The 21,097-nt window shown below is 36.7% G+C and overlaps 1 protein-coding gene across 3 annotated transcripts in view; it reads right to left on the bottom strand.

The window, feature by feature from the left end:
• The window catches only part of CENPC (centromere protein C), a 91,201-nt gene that overhangs the window by 9,002 nt on the left and 61,102 nt on the right, over positions 1-21,097 (bottom strand). For 2 of the 3 annotated variants that reach the window (XM_029236073.1, XM_029236074.1), the window contains exons 11-16: positions 20,470-20,613; positions 19,255-19,337; positions 11,844-11,903; positions 1,752-1,856; positions 840-968; positions 168-263 (exon numbers count right to left, since the gene is read on the bottom strand). In XM_029236073.1, the coding sequence (XP_029091906.1) occupies positions 168-263; positions 840-968; positions 1,752-1,856; positions 11,844-11,903; positions 19,255-19,337; positions 20,470-20,613 (617 nt within the window). Of the gene's footprint in view, positions 1-167; positions 264-738; positions 969-1,751; positions 1,857-11,843; positions 11,904-19,254; positions 19,338-20,469; positions 20,614-21,097 lie in introns of all 3 variants that reach the window. The other variant, XR_003795662.1, reaches the window with a different exon arrangement.

The following is a 21,097-nucleotide window of genomic DNA, read 5'->3' as shown; positions in this document are numbered from 1 at the left end:
GTTCCCCTAGTGTAGTCCTCATACAGGCTGCTTAGTTGAATTAGACTCTCTACTAGACTTTGGCTCTGAAAGATCTGGGGAGAGAAAGGGAAAGCAGACAAGCCAGACTTCAGTTTGTCCTTATTAGTTGTTAAATTAAGTATTCTCAATATCAACCCTGATCTTACCCATAAGAATAATCTCTCGTGTTTCTGGGTCCTTTACCCTCGTTGGCTGCAAAGGATCTCCCAGAGGTACATTCAGATTTTCCACGAATTTATTCTCTGCAAAAGAAATACCACTGAAATCTTACTTAAAATTCTTTTCCATTAAAAAAAATCTAGTATGAAATACAGCTATGGACAAGTTGTAAATGAAAATTGCCAGAGGCGTATCTTTTTCCTGTTTATCAATGACCGCTTTGATAAACAAAAATTCAAAAATCACAATGATTTACCACAGAAGCAAACATCCTAAACTTATTTTCTGACAACTTTTGAATTCTTGCATCATCAAGAAGTTAAATGGTGTTTTGCATATTCTCTAAGAGAGCTGAAGTATACAATACACTTTAAAAAGAATTCTTTAACATGTTTATTTTAACCATAATTCGAGCACAGAAAAGATAAGCTTCATTTGACAGGTCAATTTACTCAGGTGGAAATGTTTTACACTCTGCTATTAATGATTTTTTTAAAAGAATAAAATTAGTTTACTTTCAAAATCTGAAAAAAAGTGGACATTAAAAAGATAATTTACCCTGAAGTAGTAGTATATCTGAAGCTTTTAGAGATATATTTCAAAATTTGCAAAGAGCTACTTCTCAAAGCACTGTTATAAAATAAGGAATAAGTTCATACTTCTTTCATCATTATCAAGACAGATCCTTTTCCTATTAACTATTGTATTGACTCTTCCCAAGTTTCCTTTTGCTTTCCTTTTAGATGATACTTTGTCTGGGGACAGTATTCCACCAATCACAAATCCTCCTGAAATTTAACCAAAAAAAAAAAAAGGTAAATTATCATACCTGGCAGAGTGAAAATCTTGAAACAAAACTCATTAAATTAATACAGCACGTTTCCTTTCAAAGTATCAAAGAATACATTAGTTTTACCACACTCTACAGTTAAAAATTCAAACAACATTTGAATAGAGACAATTTCAGTTGTCTCTATCCTAAATCTAGAAGCACTGATGAGACATGACTGAATGATCTCTGTTGCTTGAAATCAAGTCATCAGTGGAAGTGTAAAAAACAAAGAACACAAACATCAGCAATGAACTATTTATAGTAATCCACATGTCAGTTTAGTCCTTTGACTCAGAAATATACACCAAAAGAAAGGAAATAACTTCATGATAACACTCACTATACTTTCTTTCCCACCCTCTACAATTTTTGTAGAAAAATATAAGAAAATAGAATGAGAATAATAATGGGGAATACTTAATCTTTGACAGTTATAATTTTCTCATGTTCTGATCTAATGCTTCATTTTATGCAATTAAAAACCTTGCTAGGTAGTATAAAAATAATAACACTCTATCAAGCCACATGCTCACCTCAAATTGCTACCAAAAAGAAAACAAATCAGCATCTCTATAGTAATCAGAGAAATCTGGACTTGAATCTATTGTCACATTTTTGGAGGATGATGATTAAATAAGGTAATGTATGTAAATACATAAGACAGCACTTGGCATGTAATGTACCTAAATAAATTGTAGCGATTATCATTATTATTGAGACACTAAAGCATAAATTTTACCAGATGGCCTTCCTTGATAATCTATTCGCTCCCCTCTCCAATATTCCAAAGGTTTTGATCGTGTTCTCATGGTCCTGCGAACATGTGGTGTGTTGGAGGGCAATACTGTAAAAAGACATCAGATAAAAAATGCACATATATGTTTAGTTGGATGATACTCTGCAGTGAAAAGATTGATATTACTTTCTAGAACACAAATGCTTTTAGACAAAACACTAGAAAAACAAATTTTAAGACATATTTGTGTTATTAAAGAAATGCTAAGCTACTAGATTGGAAAAGGTTTAAAAACATGGTAACATTCACGGTTAATGATGTTAAAGGTACACCGGAATTCTCATATATTGTAGGTAGAAATGTAAACTGATTGATGACAATTTGACAATACCTATAATTGTAATACTGTTTGACGTAGAAATTTCATCTTTAGAAAATGAGTTTGCAAAATATTCACAAAAATGGGCAAAGATATAGGTGTTAAGTACATTCATGGTAGTACTGTTCATAATAGAAACAGAAAAGAAAAAGCAAAAAGCAAACTGAAAACCACCTAAATGCTCCACAATAGGAAGTTTATAAATCAGGGGTGGTTATGTATACATGTGTTTGTGTGTATACACACATATCTATTCGTTTTATGTGAACAAGGCAAAGTTCTATATACTAAGTTTGTTGGCTACATAATCAACTTCCTATGTTCTTACTTACTTCTGGTTTGCTGGAGTTGTCCAATTCTGAAAGTGGTTTAACAAAATCTCCCAGTCTAACTGTATTGTTTAAATTAAAATCTCCTTGCTTTTCCTTAGTTTTTTTCCTTTACACATTTTAGTTGCTAGGTTGTTTGGTACATAGTAGTTTATGATTTTTCTATCTTCTTCATAAAGTGCTAATTTTATTATTACAAGTCCTTCATCCTGTTCAGCACTTTTAACCTTAAATTTCAATTCACCTAATATTAAAAAATATACTTTCTTTCTGTTTATATTAGCCTACTTAATTCTTTGATAATCTTCTATTTTAAAACCTGTTTTAAGTATTTCTTATAAACACATAGGTAAGTTTGTTTTGTTTAACCAAATCTGATAGTCTCTATCTTACTAGAGGAATTCAATCCATTCACACTTATTTAGTATAACAAGTAATACACATCTATTTATTTCTTCCATTTTACTTTATATTTACAGGTTATTTTACATCAGTGATTCTTTTTTTCCCTCATTCTCACTGGTTTGGTCAGAATACCATTTCTTCCTCCATACCCCAAACCTTGGTCATTTCAAAGTTTACTGTGCTTTTTCACTCTAATATTGGTTACCTTCCCATTCCTGACACTCAACAGTCATACTCATTTCTCCATCATTATATTAAAAACTATATCCCCGGGGCTTCCCTGGTGGTGCAGTGGTTGAGGGTCCGCCTGCCGATGCAGGGGAGACGGGTTCGTGCCCCGGTCCAGGAAGATCTCACATGCCGCGAAACGGCTGGACCCGTGAGCCATGGCTGCTGAGCCTGCGTGTCTGGAGCCTGTGCTCCGCAACGGGAGAGGCCACAACAGTGAGAGGCCTGCATACAGCAAAAAAACAAACAAAAAAAACTATATCCCCTACCAAGATGTTATCATCTCCTTTTTCTCATTTAGTAAAACGAAACTTTTAGACTACTTTTATTACCCCTCTTCCACTCCTACTCTCCTCCCCACCACACCAAGTTTTGTTAAGATAGTGTGGATTTCAAGCTATCACTGCAAAAATCCTTACTTAGTACTTATAAATCCCCAATCATATTAGCATTTAGTAGTAGACACATCCTAAGGTGTGAGCAATGAGACACACCTTTATATAATCCCCTTCCCTGGGATACATGTGGAACCTATGACACACCCAACACAATATGGCAAAAGCAATGGGAAGTCACTTCTGTGATTACATCATGATCATACATATAAGACACTACCAGAAGGAGAGAAAAATTCTTCCTTGCTCACTTTGGAGAAGCAAGCTGCCATACTGTGAAGGGTCTATGAAAAGGGTCATGCGACAAGGAACTGCAGGTGACCCCTAGAAATCGAGACTAGTGGCCCATGGCTCACAGACACCAAGGAAACATGTACCTCAGTCCTACAATTCCAAGGAACTGAATTCTGCTAACAACTACATGAGCTTGTGGTGGTTAACAGGACCTCGAGCCTCAGGTAAGATCATGGCCCAGGCTGAGACGTTGGACTGCAGCCTGTGAAACCCTTGAACAGAGGACCCAGCTAATTTGTGCCTGAGCTCCTGACCCACAGAAACCAAGGGATAATAATGTGTGTTGTCTAAACAACTAAATTTGTAGTAATTTGGTACACAGCAACAGAAAACAAATATACATTGTTTAAGTTTAACCACATATATTCAGAATCATTCCTCAGCACTGTTTCCTCTCTTTGAACTCATTTTTTACTTACATGATAGTTGGTTAGATTACCTTACATGGATATTTTACATAGCGGAAGCTAAACTTAATCTTGCGCTATCTGCAAAATAAATTCACTTATCAGAAAGAAAGATATCGTGGCTAGTTAAAACAAAGGACTGTAATGCATTTCTTTTTTTTTTTTTACCATCTTTATTGGAGTATAACTGCTTTACAATGTTGTGTTAGTACCTACTGTATAACAAGGTGAATAAGCTATATGTATACATATATCTCCATATCCCCTCCCTCTTGCGCCTCCCTCCCGTCCTCGCTATCCCACCCATCGAGGTGGTCGCAAAGCACTGAGCTGATCTCCCTGTGCTATGCAGCTGCTTCCCACTAGCTATCTATTTTATATTTCGTAGTGTATATATGTCAATGTTACTCTCTCACTTCGTCCCAGCTTACCCTTCTCCCTCCCCGTGACCTCAAGTCCATTCTCTACATCTGCATCATTATTCTTGTCCTGCCCCTAGGTTCATCAGAATCTTTTTTTTTTTTTTTTAGATTCCATATGTGTGTTAGCATACGGTATTTGTTTTTCTTTCTGACTTACTTCACTCTGTATGACAGACTCTAAGTCCATCCAACTCACTACAAGTAACTCAATTTCATTTCTTTTTATGGCTGAGTAATATTCCATTGTGTGTATATGTGTGTGTGTGTGTGTGTGTGTGTATATATATATATATATATGCCACGTCTTCTTTATCCATTCATCTCTTTATGGACACTTAGGTTGCAGTCATGTCCTGGCTATTGTAAACAGTGCAGCAATGAACACTGTGGTACATGACTCTTTTTGAATTGTGGTTTTCTCAGGTATGTGACCAGTAGTGGGACTGATGGGTCATATGGTAGTTATATTTTTAGTTTTTTAAGGAACCTCCATTCTGTTCTCCATAGTGGCTGTATCAATTTACATTCCCACCAACAGTGCAAGAGGGTTCCCTTTTCTCCACAACCTCTCCAGCATTTATTGTTTGTAGATTTTATGATGATGGCCATTCTGGCTGGTGTGAAGTGATACCTTATTGTAGTTTTGATTTGCATTTCTCTAATGATTAGTGATGTTGGGCATATTTCCATGTGTTTGTTGGCAATCTGTATATCTTCTTTGGAGAAATATCCATTTAGGTGTTCTGCCCACTTTTGGACTGGGTTTTTTATTGATATTGAGCTACATGACCTGCTTGTATATTTTGGAGATTAATCCTTTGTCAGTTGCTTCATTTGCACATATTTTCTCCCATGCTTAGCACTGTCTTTTCGTCTGGTTTATGGTTTCCTTTGCTGTGCAAAAGTTTTAAAGTTACATTAGGTCCAATTGTTTATTTTTGTTTTCATTCCCTTTACTCTAGGAGGTGGGTCAAAAAGGATCTTGCTGTGATTTATCCCATGGAGTGTTCTGCCTATGTTTTCCTCTAAGAGTTTTACAGTGTCTGGCCTTACATTTAGGCCTTTAATCCATTTTGAGTTTATTTTTGGGTATGGTGTTAGGGAGTGTTCTAATGTCATTCTTTTACTTGTAGCTATCCAGTTTTCCCAGCACCACTTATTGAAGAGGCTGTCTTTTCTCCATTGTATATTCTTGCCTCCTTTATCAAAGATAAGGTGACCATATGCGCATGGCTTTATCTCTGGGCTTTCTATCCTGTTCCATTGATCTATATTTCTGTTTTTTTTGCCAGTACCATACCGCCTTGATTACTGTAGCTTTGTAGTACAGTCTGAAGTCCAGGAGCCTGATTCCTCCAGCTCTGTTTTTCTTTCTCAAGATTGCTTTAGCTATTCGGGGTCTTTTGTGTTTCCATACAAATTGTGAAATATTTTGTTCTGGTTCTGTGAAAAATGCCATTGGTAGTTTCACAGGGATTGCACTTAATCTGTAGATTGCTTTGGGTAGTATAGTCATTTTCACAATGTTGATTCTTCCAACCCAAGAACATGATATATCTCTCCATCTGTTTGTATCATCTTTAATTTCTTTCATTAGTGTCTAATATTTTTCTCTATACAGGTCTTTTGTATCCTTAGGTAGGTTGATACCTAGATATTTTATTCTTTTTGTTGCAATGGTAAATTGGAGTGTTGCCTTAACTTCTCTTTCAGATTTTTCATCATTAGTGTTTAGGAATACAGGAGATTTCTGTGCATTAGTATTGTATCTTGCTACTCTACCAAATACATTGATTAGCTCTAGTAGTTTTCTGGTAGCATCTTTAGGATTCTCTATGGATAGTATATCATCTGCAAACAGTGACAGTTTTACTACTTCTTTTCCGCTTTGGATTCCTTTTATTTCTTTTTCTTCTCTGATGGCTGTGGCTAAGGCTTCGAAAACTATGTTGAATACTAGCGGTGAGAGTGGGCAACCTTGTCTTGTTCCTGATCTTAGAGGACATGGTTTCAGTTTTTCACCATTGAGAACGATGTTGACTGTGGATTTGTCATATATAGCTTTTACTATGTTGAGGTAGGTTCCCTCTATGCCGACTTTCTGGAGAGTTTTTTCATAAATGGGTGTTGAATTTTGTCAAAAGCATTTTCTGCATCTATTGAGATTATTATATGGTTTTTAATCCCTCAATTTGTTAATATGGTGTATCATTATTAATTGATTTGCGTATACTTAAGAATCCTTGCATTCCTGGGGTAAACCCCACTTGATCATGGTGTATGAACCTTTTAATGTGCTGTTGGATTCTGTTTGCTAGTATTTTGTTGAGGATTTTTGCATCTATGTTCATCAGAGATACTGGCCTGTAGTTTTCTTTTTTTGTGACATCTTTGTCTGGGTTTGGCTTCAGGGTGATGGTAGCTTTGTAGAATGAGTTTGGGAGTATTCCTCCTTCTGCTGTATTTTCGAAGAGTCTGAGAAGGATGGGTGTTAGCTCTTATCTAAATGTTTGACAGAATTTGCCTGTGAATCCATCTGGTCCTGGGCTGTTTATTGGAAGATTGTTAATCACAGTTTCAATTTTAGTGTTTGTGATTGGTCTGTTTATATTTTCTATTTCTTCCTGGTTCATTCTCGGAAGGTTGTACTTTTCTAAGAATGTGTCCATTTCTTCCAAGCTGTCCATTTTATTGGCATAGAGTTGCTTGTAGTCTAATCTCTCATGATCCTTTGTATTTCTGCACTGTCAGTTGTTACTTCTCCGTTTTCATTCCTAATTCTGTTGATTTGAGTCTTCTCCCTTTTTTCTTTATAAGTCTGGCTAATGGTTTATCTATTTTGTTTATCTTCTCAAAGAACCAGCTTTTAGTTTTACTGATCTTTGCTATTGTTTTCTTCATTTCTTTTTCACTTATTTCTGATCTTATCTTTATGAATCGTTTCCTACTGCTAACTTTGGGTTTTCTTGTCCTTCTTTCTCTAATTGCTTTAGGTGTAAGGTTAGGTTGTTTATTTGAGATTTTTCTTGTTTCTTAAGGTAGGATTGTTTTGCTATAAACTTCCCTCGTAGAACTGCTTTTACTGCATCCCACAGGTTTTGGGTCATCGTGTTTCTGTTGTCATTTGTTTCTAGGTATTTTTTGATTTCCTCTTTGATTTCTTCAGTGACCTCTTGGTTATTCAGTAGCGTATTGTTTAGCCTCCATGTGTTTGTATATTTTACAGTCTTTTTCCTGTAAATGATATCTAGTCTCATAGCATTGTGATCAGAAAAGATACTTGATACAATTTCAGTTTTCTTAAATTTACCAAGGCTTGATTTGTGACGCAACATATGGTCTATCCTGCAGAATGTTCCATGAGCACTTGAGAAGAAAGTGTATTCTGTTGTTTATGGATGGAATGTCCTATAAATATCAATTAAGTCCATCTTGTTTAATGTGTCATTTAAAGCTTGTGTTTCCTTATTTATTTTCATTTTGGATGATCTATTGGTGAAAGTGGGGTGTTAAAGTCCCCTACTATGATTGTGTTACTGTCAATTTCCCCTTTTATGGCTGTTAACATTTGCCTTATGTATTGAGGAGCTCCTATGTTGGGTGCATATATTGTTACAATTGTTGTATCTTCTTCTTGGATTGATCCCTTGATCATTCTGTAGTGTCCTTCTTTGTCTCCTGTAATAGTCTTTATTTTGTCTGATAGAAGAATTGCTACTCCAGCTATCTTTTGATTTCCATTTGCATGGAATATCTTTTTCTATCCCCTCACTTTCAGTCTGTATGTGTCCCTAGGTCTGAAGTGGGTATCTTGTAGACAGCATATATACGGGTCTTCTTTTTATATCCATTCAGCCAGTCTGTGTCTTTTGGTGGGAGCATTTAGTCCATTTACATTTAAGATAATTATCAATATGTACGTTCCTATGACCATTTTCTTAATTGTTGTGGGTTTGTTTTTGTAGTTCTTTTCCTTCTCTTGTGTTTCCTGCCTAGAGAAGTTCCTTTAGCATTTGCTGTAAATCTGGTTTGGTGGTGCTGAATTCCCATAACTTTTGCTTATCTGTAAAGGTTTTAATTTCTCCATCGAATCAATTAGATCCTTGCTGGGTAGAGTAATCTTGGTTGCAGGTTTTTCCCTTTCATCACTTTAAATATGTCCTGCCACTCCCTTCAGGCTTGCACAGTTTCTGCTGAAAGATCAGCTGTTAACCTTATGTGGATTCCCTTGTATGTTACCTGTTGCTTTTCCCTTGCTGCTTTTAATACTTTTTTTTTGTATTTAATTTTTGATAGTTTGATTAATATGTGTCTTGGTGTGTTTCTCTTTGGGTTTATCTTGTATGGTACTCTCTGTGCTTCCTGGACTTGATTGTCTATTTCCTTTCCCATGTTTAGGAAGTTTTCAGCTATAATCTCTTCAAATATTTTCTCAGACCCTTTTTCTTTCTCTTCTTCTTCTGGGACCCCTATAATTTGAATGTTGGTGCGTTTAATGTTGTCCCAGAGGTCTCTGACTGTCCTCAATTCTTTTCATTCTTTTTTCTTTATTATGCTCCCTGACAGTTATTTCCACCATTTTATTTTCTAGCTCACTTGTCTGTTCTTCTGCCTCAGTTATTCCGCTATTGATTCCTTCTACAGTATTTTTAATTTCAGTAATTGTGTTGTTCATCACTGTTTGTTTGCTTTTTAGTTCTTCCAGATCCTTGTTAAATGTTTCTTGTATTTTCTCCATTCTGTTTCCAAGATTTTGGATCATCTTTACTATCATTACTCTGAATTCTTTTTCAGGTAGACTGCCTATTTCCTCTTCATTTGTTTGGTTTGGTGGGTTTTTACCTTGCTCCTTCATCTGTAACATATTTTTTTGTCCTTTTTTTTTTTTTTTTTGATGGGTGGTGCTGTATTTCTGTCTTACTGGTTGTTTGGCCTGAGACGTCCAGCACTGGAGTTTGCAGGCACTTGGATAGAGCCAGGTCTTGGTCCTGAGATGAGGACCTCCAGGAGGCCTCATTCCGACTGATATTCTGTGGGGGCTGAGGTTCTCTGTTAGTCCAGCGGTTTGGACTCGCAGCTCCCACCACAGGAGCTCAGGCACGACCTTTGGCCTGATGACTAAGATCCCACAAGCCTCGTGGCGCATAAAAAAAAAAAAGAAAGAGAAAAGGAGCAGTACAATATCAAAGAATAAAAAACAAAATAGGTCTTCCCTGGTGTCGCAGTGGTTGAGAGTCCGCCTGCCAATGCAGGGGACATGGGTTCGTGCCCCGGTCCGGGAACATCCCACATGCCACGGAGCAGCTTGGCCCATGAGCCATGGCCGCTGGGCCTGTGCATCCGGAGCCTGTGCTCCGCAACGGGAGAGGCCACAACAGTGGGAGGCCCACATACCGCAAAATAAATAAATAAATAAAAAATAAAATTAGAAAGATAAAAAATATATCAGGAAAAATAAAAGTATAATAGAAACAACCAGTCACTGGGGGTTCATCCTGTCCCCTTAGGTGTCCGTGGTCCCCCACCAGTGCCTGGTAGGTGCCCTAGTTGTGAGGAGACATGAATTCCACATGCTCCTAGTATGCCATCTTGACTATGCCTGCCTCTGTAATACATTTCTGAAAGGCTATATATATTATTTTATTCTTCCAGAGTTACATACGTGAGTCGTGGTAGTCAGGTTTTGTTGGGTTTTTTTTTCTCCTTTATATGTAACTTTTCTGTCTGGAAGCTTTCTTCTATCCTTGAAATTCAGGAATTTTATTCACTTATGTCTAGAGATGTATCTTTTTCATTAATTCTCTCTGGCAGTTGGTAAACTTTCTCAAATTGCAGATCAAGCCTATCTTTACTCCAGGGAAGTTTTAATTGTTTTTTTTTTTTTGTTTGTTTTTTGTTTGTTTTTTGCGGTATGCGGGCCTCTCACTGTTGTGGCCTCTCCCGTTGCGGAGCACAGGCTCCGGACACCCAGGCTCAGCGGTCATGGCTCACGGACCCAGCCGCTCTGCGGCATGTGGGATCTTCCTGGACTGGGGCACAAACCCACGTCCTCTGCGTCGGCAGGCGGACTCCCAACCACTGCACCACCAGGGAAGCCCAGAGAAGTTTTAACTAGTACTTTCTTTAACTGTTTTCATTCCTCCATCTGTTTCTTTTTTCCGGAAATCCTGTTATTTGCATGTTTTATCTGCTGTCTCCATGTTATTTCCACTGCATATTTTTTTTTTCATTGTTTCCATCTTTTTTTATATTTCTGTTCTGATGAATTTCTTCAATGTCAATACCAGCTACTAATTCAGCTCTCAACAGAAAATATATTTACTTTCAGTTCATGTACTGACTCTTTAAACTGAAAAATTATGCTTTAGCAACCAGAAAGCCTTCTATGATATAACTAGATCTCTGACAGTACTCATATTTCCTTCATTGTTAAAATTGTTATCCATCTACTACAATGGTTCTAGCACACCAGAAGCTGCCTACTGTTGCTAGGCATAATTCTTGATTTTCCTCTCTTGGGTTGCTGGAGGCCCTGCTCAGGGACACTTTTATTTCTCTTTGCCTACTCTGACTCTAGGCATATTCCACTCCAAGACAAGCATTAAGCACCGAGAAGTATAGCAGCCTCTCTTCACATGGGCCTACAAAATACTAACTGACAAGATGTGAGGTTCTGGTTGAAGCAATTAGAAAAAGCTTCATTCCTACAGGTTCTCTTCAGGTACAAGTGTAGAAGCCTCAAGTATAGGGGGAGAGATAAAAAGCCACTCCAGTTCCACAAAGGTGAGAGGTCCCATGAATCTTGACCAGCAAATATCTCTTTGAAAAGCATAGTTTTAATCCTCATGTGAGCCTCTCCATGGATTCCTTAGCTCCCAGCTTACTTATCCTAGTTACTGCTTTGTTTAGGTGTGAACTGGAAAAAACGGGAGAAGTTGTCAGGGATGCCATCTACCTAGCAGTTACATTTTATAGAATTCTCCACCCTAGCTTCTTAGCTTATCAGCTCCCTACTATAGAGCAATGAGTGAGAGGATTACAGGCTTCATAAATGGACGATAAAGAAACTCAGTGGCCTGTGATGATTACCATGAAATTCATGAAAACTAAATACAAGTTTTACTTTCTCTGACAATTAATCCAAATAATATTTTCCCCCTGCCTGAGAAAAAATTAAGTTATATTTAGAAATAAAGGTTTTATAATATGAAAATATTAAAAGAAAAGTAATCTTACCTAATTTGTGATGCACCTTGTTCTCTGGTGTTGAGTCACACCTTTTTACTCTTGAATCATCTGCAAATTGCAGAAGCAATATCATGAGCAATGGCCACTAATTTCATGTTGAGTTAAAGTGTGCTACTCAGTCAACTTCAGTATAAATATTTTAAAATAAAATTCAACCTGAAAATACATTTTTTTTCTTAGAAAATAACAGTTCTTTACTTGGATGCATACTCCTTTTTTTTTTATAACATCTTTATTGCAGTATAATTTCTTTACAATATTGTGTTAGTTTCTGGTATATAACGAAGTGAATCAGCTATATGCATACATATATCCCCATATCCCCTCCCTCTTGTGTCTGCCTCCCACCCTCCTTATCCCACCCATCTAGGTGGTCGCAAAGCACTGAGCTGATCTCCCTGTGCTATGCAGCTGCTTCCCACTAGCTATCTATTTTACATTTTGTAGTGTATATATGTCAGTGTTACTCTCTCATTTCATCCCAGCTTACCCTTCTCCCTCCCCGTGTCCTCAAGTCCATTCTCTACGTCTGTGTCTTTATTCCTGTCCTGCCCCTAGGTTTATCAGAACAATTTTTTTTTTTTTTTTTTAGATTCCATGTATATGTGTTAGCATACGGTATTTCTCTCCTTCTGACTTACTTCACTCTGTAGGACAGACTCTAGGTCCATCCACCTCACTACAAATAACTCAATTTCGTTTCTTTTTATGGCTGAGTAATATTCCATTGTATACATGTGCCACATCTTCTTTATCCATTCATCTGTCAACCTGACAATACATTTTATTACTCCCTTTGCTTTTCACTGCTGAGAAATGAAGGCTAGTGAAAATCAGTATAATATGTCTCTAGATTTTGCTACAGTGAATATATCTTAAGACGATAACAGTTACAAGTAACAAAAAACAAACAGGTTTTCTATTGCTTGTGGACTTTAAGTGAAATAAGCCACTGGGTGGATAAAAATGCAAGGAGTGATAATGAATAATTACTGTGTTAATAAAGTAATCTATGATTCTTAAAGTTGTAAATAGTGCAACCATACTGAATTTACTTAGCAGTGTGACAATCAGGTCAAGAGTTCTAAACTTTAGTGTGATAAATAGCATCTAAACATAACAACCATCAATTATTTCCCTTCCTATGCACAAACGCTGTTCTTTATCAAGAGGCAAAGTTTAATTGCCTTCTCCTTGAATCACCACTGGCCTTAGTGAGTTGCTTGACTAATGGAATGCACAGAAATGACATTCTGGGACTTCGAAAGCTAATTCCTCAGAAGACATGCAGGTGCCACCTGGATCTCTTGGAACTTCAGTCTGAGGAAAGACAGCCATCATTATGAAGACTGATTACCCCAAGACTGCCATGCTGTGAGGAAACCCAAGATAACCAAGTGGAAAGGCCATGTGGAGAAAAAGAGATGCTTGGCCAGCCCCCAATTATTTCAGCCACCCTGGCAAGGTACCAAATATATGAGTAAATAAGTCACCATGGATTTCCAGTCCAGCTGATATTTCAAGTGACTCCAGCCCCAGCAGCTTGCATCTAACTACAAATGCATGAGAGCCAAAATGAGAATTGCCCAGCTAATAAACTAAGTCAACCCACAGAACCATAAGAGCTAAATCGACTGTTGTATTAAGCCACTAAGTTTGGGATGTTAAGTTATGCAGCAATATGAAACTAGAATACTTTATATCCATGAACCATCTTAGATTTTTAATACAATTTTGTGTGTAATATACATTTCCTGAAAAGCAGGTCTAAGTTTTCATTACATTCTCAGCTAAAGAGTAGGTTTCTTTTTTGGGATCATGAAAGTGTTCTAAAATTTACTGTGGTGATAATTATAAACTACTGAATTATATACTATAAATGCGTTAATTGTATGGTATGTGAAGTACATCCCAATAAAGCTATTCCAAAAAATAAATATATATATATACAATTTCCCTTGTACTTCCCACTATAACAAGTAGAGGATTAATCGTTCTTGGAAATTTTCCTATAGCAGTGGGCTCTGGAGGCAACTGTGGGAGACAAGAGAAGGAACAAAGCAAATGAATAAATATACTGAGGATAATGGGAGCCAGGCTTCTCACTATCCTTGAGAAAGGATTTATTAAAATGGAAAAGGGAGGGCTTCCCTGGTGGTGCAGTGGTTGAGAGTCTGCCTGCTGATGCAGGGGACACAGGTTCGTGTCCCGGTCCGGGAAGATCCCACGTGCCGCGGAGCGGCTGGGCGCATGAGCCATGGCTGCTGAGCCTACGCGTCTGGAGCCTGTGCTCCGCAACGGGAGAGGCCACAGCAGTGAGAAGCCTGCGTACCACAAAAACAAAACAAAACAAAAATGGAAAAGGGAAAGTCGAACATGCTGGACTGGAGTTGGAGGTACTGATGTGAACTCATGGTTTCTAAATACAGAAACACCTCAGAGATATTGAGAGTTTGGTTCCAGACCACTGCAATAAAACAAATTTGGCAATAAAGTGAGTCACATGAATATTTTTGTTTCCCAATACATATAAAAGTTATTTTACACTATAATGTAGTCTATTGTGTGCAAAAGAATTATGCCTAAAAATCAATGTATCTTAAATACTTTATTGCTAAAAAGTGCTACATATCATCTGTGCCTTCTGCAAGTCACAATGTTTTTTTACAATAGTAACAAAGATCACTGATCACAGATTACCATAATATAATAATAATGAAATATTGTGTTAACTACCAAAATGTGACACAGAGATACTAAGTGAGCAAATGCCATTGGAAAATGGTGCCAATTGACTTGTTTGATCAGGGCTGCCTGCCGCAAAACTTCAATTTGTAACAAATGCAAAATCTGTGACACACATTAAAGCAAAGAGCAATAAAGCAAGGGATGCCTGAATAAATACAGAAAGAAGATACAGATGCTTGTGTATGTACAGTGTACATATATATGTATGTGTGTGTTTATCTATTTCCTATCTCAGTCCACTGAGAGAACCTAAAAGCCGTGATATCCCAGTAACAATGAGTACACCAAACACCCGGATCTAAGTTTCTAAATGTCATCCCTCCACTAGGTTCCTTTGGAGAAATAACTGATTCCAGAGTAGAGGCAAGGGAAGGAGCCTGGAACATCTTCTGCCAAAAAATAAGACAGTATTCAAAAAATGACAGGAACATGACAACAGGTCTCAGGAACCAGTTGAAAGGATGTCTCCTCCTGGCCAAATTTGGCACAATTTGAGTACCAGAATAAATGATAAAGATTATAACCCACTGAATAGAATAGGAACCCAGTAGTAGTCCATAATAATATAAATAAATGAATAATGAATAAATAAATGGGGAAGGAGTAAGTAAAACTATTTCTTATAGGATGCCAACTAATTAACAGAGAAGAAATTAGGGAAATAGAAAATAGTAATTTGGTACCACCATTAGCGGATTCAGGTGGGAATATTCAAAAGATGCTAATACTGGTGCAGAGGTTTGAAAAGGGACAAGTTACTAAAATAGAATATCGTTCCACAAAATACTTATCAATTACCAAAGAGAAAAACCCTGAGTCGAGAAACCTGGCAGACAATAACTTGAACAGGTGATGAAGATTAAAATCACTAGTAGAGGGGTTCCCCGGTGATGCAGTGGTTAAGAATCCACCTGCCAATGCAGGGGACACCGGCTTGAGCCCTGGTCTGGGAAGATCCCATATGCTGCGAGGCAACTAAGCCTGTGTGCCACAACTACTGAAGCCCGCACACCTAGAGCCCGTGCTCTGCAACAAGAGAAGCCACTTCAATGAGAGGCCTGCACACCACAATGAACAGTAGCTTCCACTCGCTGCAACTAGAGAAAGCTAGCACGCAGCAACAAAGACCCAACACAGCCAAAAATAAATAAATAAAATAAATTTATTTTAAAATTAAATAAATAAGTAAAATCACTAGTAGAAGATGAGTCAGCACTGTTTGCCTCCTAATGTGATGCACAAAGAACGCAGCCATTTCTGTAGTATTTCTGTTAAATATGCATGGCTCATATCTGATCATGAGGAAATATTAGAGACACCCAGGTTGAAGGTCATTCTAAAGAATGAAAAGCTCTTTAAAAAAGTGTCAAGGTCAGAAAAGTTAAAAGAAGACTAAAGAACTATTCCTTATTGAAAGAAACTGACATGAGACCCAAACACAGTCCATGATCCTAGATTGGATCCTGAACCAGAGAGAAAAAGGAACACTGATGGAACTGCTGGTGAAATCTGCATGGAGTCAGTGAAGGAAGACTAGTGTTATATTAATGCTGATTTCCTGATGTGGATGGATGAAGAGTGATTATGTTCTTGTCTTGCATCATGTCTGCACATACTCACACAATAATATGTATGCGACTTGCACTCGAACAGTCCAAAAAAAAAGACTAATAAACATGTATAAACATTTATGTAGAGATGGCAGGGAGGGAAATGAAACAAATATTGTAAAATGTTGGAAATTATGGGAACTGGATGAAGGGGATATGGTATTTGAGTAAATTTAAAATTATTTCCCAGAAGAGTATAAAACAAAACAAAGCCAAACACAGAGACAACTCCAGAATTTCAAAGACTAACAAAGCCTAATAAGCATGAAAATGGAAGAAACAGGTTATTTACAAAAAATAAGTAAGGCTGGCTTACAATATCTACTCATAAGCATTAGCTATCATGAGATAAAAGAGCAGTAGCCAAATAGTTTAAAGGACAAAAAGATTGTGACTCAAAAGACTTTTACTATTTGACTAGTTGTTCATTGTGATAAAAAAGAAAGTTCCTGAGTCCTTGCTAGCATGTGTGAGACTTATCTACCAACTTTACAAAGAAGTAACAAAGCGTATCTGTTAAACATTTATTAAAGGAAAAATACACTGACAGAGCAAGTCAAAAATAAAAATTCAATCATGCTGTTTGAAGCCACTCTGCTTTAGTTTGGTAAAAAAAAAAAAAAGGTTAAGCAAAAGGAAGAAAAGAAATATAAGAAACAAAAACAAACCAAAAGAAAGCAGGGAGTCACAATGTTAATATTAGACAAAAAAAGACTACAAAGTAAAAGCATTGTAACATGATCAAGAAGGTAAATTTGACCAAAACAGGTACATTCCATATGCAAACTTACATGCTCAGTAAGAGCGCTGAAATGTACATAGTAAAGACTGCAGGAAATAGGAGAGACAGACCACTGCAAAGCAAACACTTTACCGTCAACTCTGGCGATACTTAACAGACCTCACAAATGATAAGGATACAAAGGATAAGAATAATATGAAATACAGAATGTCCAAATCTAAGATCCTGTTCTTTTCCCCCAAATCTGCCCTTCTCTAGTAGTTTCCAAATCAAGAAATGACAACGCCATTCTTCCAGGTGCTCAGGCCAAAAACTTTAAAGTCCATTATCCTTGACACCTCACTTTCTTTTACACCTTACATCCCATCCATCAGGAAATCATGTTGACTCTACCATCAAAAACACCTAAAATCCTACTACTGCTCTCCACCTTCCACTGCTAACCCCCTAGTCCAAGCTACCACCTCACAAGGGGATTACTAATGTCTCACCAACTGGTCTCCCTGCTTCCAACCTTACACTTGCCCCCTTCAAACTTATCAGTCCACCCCTAATGTGTATTCTACAGCAGCCGCAATTATTCTGTTTATAGGTTAGTCATGTCTCTCTTCTGCTCAAAATCCTCCAATGGCTTCCCATCTCTCTCAGTAAAGCCCGAAATCCTTATAGTAGCCTTTAACATGCTATATGATCTTTCATTCTTGTTAGCTCTGTGACATCATCTCCTACTACCCTCTCCCTCTCTTCCTCAACTCCAGCCTTCCCAGCCTCCTTGGTGTTTCTTGATCAAAACCTTTGCCCTTATCTTCTCTCTGCATGAGGCACTATTTCTCCATAGAGCTGCATGATTTGATTTCTCACCTTTCTCATATCTTTGCTCAAATTATCACTTCAGTAAGACCTTTTCTGCCCATCTATCTAAAAATGTAACTCGCATTTCCCACCCTAAAAATCACTGCTTTATTTTTCTACTCTCAACATCCAACAAATCACAAGTTTTGATATCTTTTTCCCTTAGAAGAATGCATAGTAAGTATTCCATAAATATTTAAGAATTTCATAAATATTCAAAGTATATTAAAAATATATATCCATTTACATTAACAAAATAATGAGTGTATATATATTTTTAATCCATATCTGTACACAAAAAGTAATATTCTCTTTTTCAAGCATCCATGGAAGAATTACAAAATTCTTCCATGAATTTTATGTGTTCTAAGCATACTCTAGAACACAAAGAAAATTCAAAGAATTAATAATACAGGGCAAAGTTATCAAGAACAATGAAATGAAACTATAAATTATTAACAAAAGAACAAAACAAAACACAACTTCTTAGGATTACAGCCAACACTGCATAACGAACATATACCAGGTATTAAAACTAAGCAAAGAATGTGTATTCATCTTTGTATCAATCTATGCGATTAGAATTGATATCGCCAGTTTACAAATAAGGAAGTTGAAGCTAAGAACACTGAAATTTCTTACTCAAGATAACAGAGCTAATAAGTGGTAAAGCTAGATTCAATCCCAGGTTCCTGACTCTGGAGACCAAACTCTTGACTAATGTACTCTTTTAAATAACACCTGGGTCAAAGAAAAATCACCACTATAATTCAGAGTGTACAACAATAAGAACGCTCTATTGAAAAAAAAAAAACCTTTCATTTTAAACTAAAACTATACTCCAGAAAATTCAGCTTTTTCTTTACCAAATAAAAAGCAGAAAAATAAATATAAAAAGCATTCCACTTAGAGAAAAATAATAAAGTAAATCTAAACAAAAGGGGAAGAAACAACTTAAATGGAAAAAGAATTAGTGAATTAGGAAAGGGAAAAACAGTATAAGAGATTATATTTCAAGCACATTCTTCAGGGACATAAAAAATTATAAAACTCTCTATTAAGAGGCATTTTAAAAACTTCAACACTTAGCTTCAGTAATCATCAATATATGTCTAATCTTGCTTCATTTATACCCTTATCAGCTTTAAAATACTGCAGTATGTGTCTTAAGTGCCAATTATATTATTATGTCCTACTTCAAAGAAAGGACTGTCATTCATCTCTCTCATTCTTTCTCCCTCTCTCTCTTCTCCCTCCCTCCCTCTCTCACCCAGGTATAAGGTCTTAGAAATCTCTAACCATAAAGTAAGGTTCTTAAGGGTAGGTACTCAATACATATTTGCCACAAAAATGTCACTGGTGATAATTTAAATAAAACATAGCACACCTTACTTCACATGCATAACACTATAAAAATCAAGACAGTAGAAAATAAATCATAACTTACTCAAACTTTCCTGAACTTCATTATCATCCACATCTGAATTATTCATTCCAGACGTTAAATAATTCTTGAGCCTAGAAGGTCCACTTAAGAAAAAAAGGTAAACCACAAAATTTGTGCATTTATATCTAATATATCTACCTTAATGGTCATTTTTATCCTAAAACTGCCAAAGGTTTTTTTCTTATAAAATATTAATAGTATACTTATTTGCTGCATAAAACAAAAAATCCACAATTTAATACCACATTTGACTTGTCCAACATGGTAATACTGAATTTTATAACCTTTTAAACTAACTCATGAATCAGAGTTACAAATTTAAGTCAACTCAAATAACACTCTTTGATAAAAATCAAATCATAAGAAATAAAATTACAAATAAATCAGCTTATCTTAATTTTTTTTTAAACTACAGGCAAAAACAAGCAATTTAAATATAGTTCAGAAGCTGTTCAGAGATGATTCAGTTTATCCCAGTCCTAGATCCTCTTCCTCCTATTATGAGCCCAAGACAGGCCTAGTGGTCACAGGCTCCCAAAGAGTAAAGAAATCTTAGCCATCCCTTCAAAGTCTGAAAATCTGATATAATTTACCATTCTTTCATTTTGAAAAAGGGTGTATGACTTCAGATATTAGGAGACTAGGTTAATTTTGCTCACTGAGTATGCTCTCTTTAAACTTACATCCACAAATTCTTAGATGACACCCCTTTCAAAAGGTACAGCCTAATTCTAACTCCCCTCTTCTGAGTGTGGTATGGACTTAGTGACTTGTTTCTAGTGAACAGAATAAAGTGGAAGACTTCAAAGACTAGGTCATCAAAAGACACTATGGCCTCCATGATAGTCACACTTTCTCTTGGATCACCTGCTTTGTGGGAAGCCAGCTAGCTACCATACTGAATACCCTTATGGAGAGAGCCAAATGACAAGAAACTGTGGCCTCTAGCTACCTTATAAGTGGATCCTCCAAGTTCTAGTCAAGCCTTCATAGGACTGCAAATCAGATAGATATCTTGACTGCTATACCTCATGAGATTCCCTGAGCCAGAACTAGCCAGCTAATTCTCTCCCAGATTTCCACCCACAAAAACTGTGAAATAATGCTTGCAAGGCACTAACAAAATTAATATTAAGCTTTGAGAGTAATTTGTTACACAGCAATTGGTAACAAATACAGTGAGTAAATCCTATTATCCTTAGAACACATGCATACCTTCCTTCCAAAACTGAAGTCCCAGGCTCTCTAGAATCCAAGTTTGACTCTGCTCGTGTCTTGCGTGTATATCCGCTGATCTGAGACTTTTGATGAACATTTTGTGCAGCCATACTATCTTGATTCTTTGAGCTTCCTGTACCTCTATGAAAATGAAAAGTTTGTAATTTTTTACATTTCTTCAAAAAATATTTCTTCTAGAAACATTACACAAGGTGGGTAGACAATATAACATTGGCTATAACAAATATCAGATAACCTTGTTCAGGTCCTAAAACTTACAACTAGTCCAGGAAGGAAATTTGACTTTAGAACCTACCAAGAGTTCTAATTTGAAAAATTCTGATAAAAGAAATGGTACAGACCTGGCCTGAGACAGACATGATGATAGAAGGGCACTGGGAGACATTAACTACAGGCAGCTCATGATGTATACTACACAGTTAAATCTATCACAGTTTTTGTTAAAAATCCACAAACAACTGAAATTGTTTTATATGATACCTCTACTCAGCCTACTAAGGAACAGCAGAGTGCTCAGAGGGACCTAGGCTCATCTCTTTGGTAGCTGCCAGCTAACTAGCTTACCCCAAATATATGCAAACAAGATACATTATTCCTAGACTGC

The sequence above is a fragment of the Monodon monoceros genome, unplaced genomic scaffold (genome assembly GCF_005190385.1).
Source record: "Monodon monoceros isolate NGI ecotype Baffin Bay Population unplaced genomic scaffold, NGI_Narwhal_1 Super_Scaffold_20, whole genome shotgun sequence".
In the NCBI taxonomy this organism is placed as follows: Eukaryota; Metazoa; Chordata; class Mammalia; order Artiodactyla; family Monodontidae; genus Monodon; species Monodon monoceros.
The sequence above is the reverse complement of the archived record's forward strand: the minus strand, read 5'-3'. Positions and strand labels throughout refer to the sequence as shown.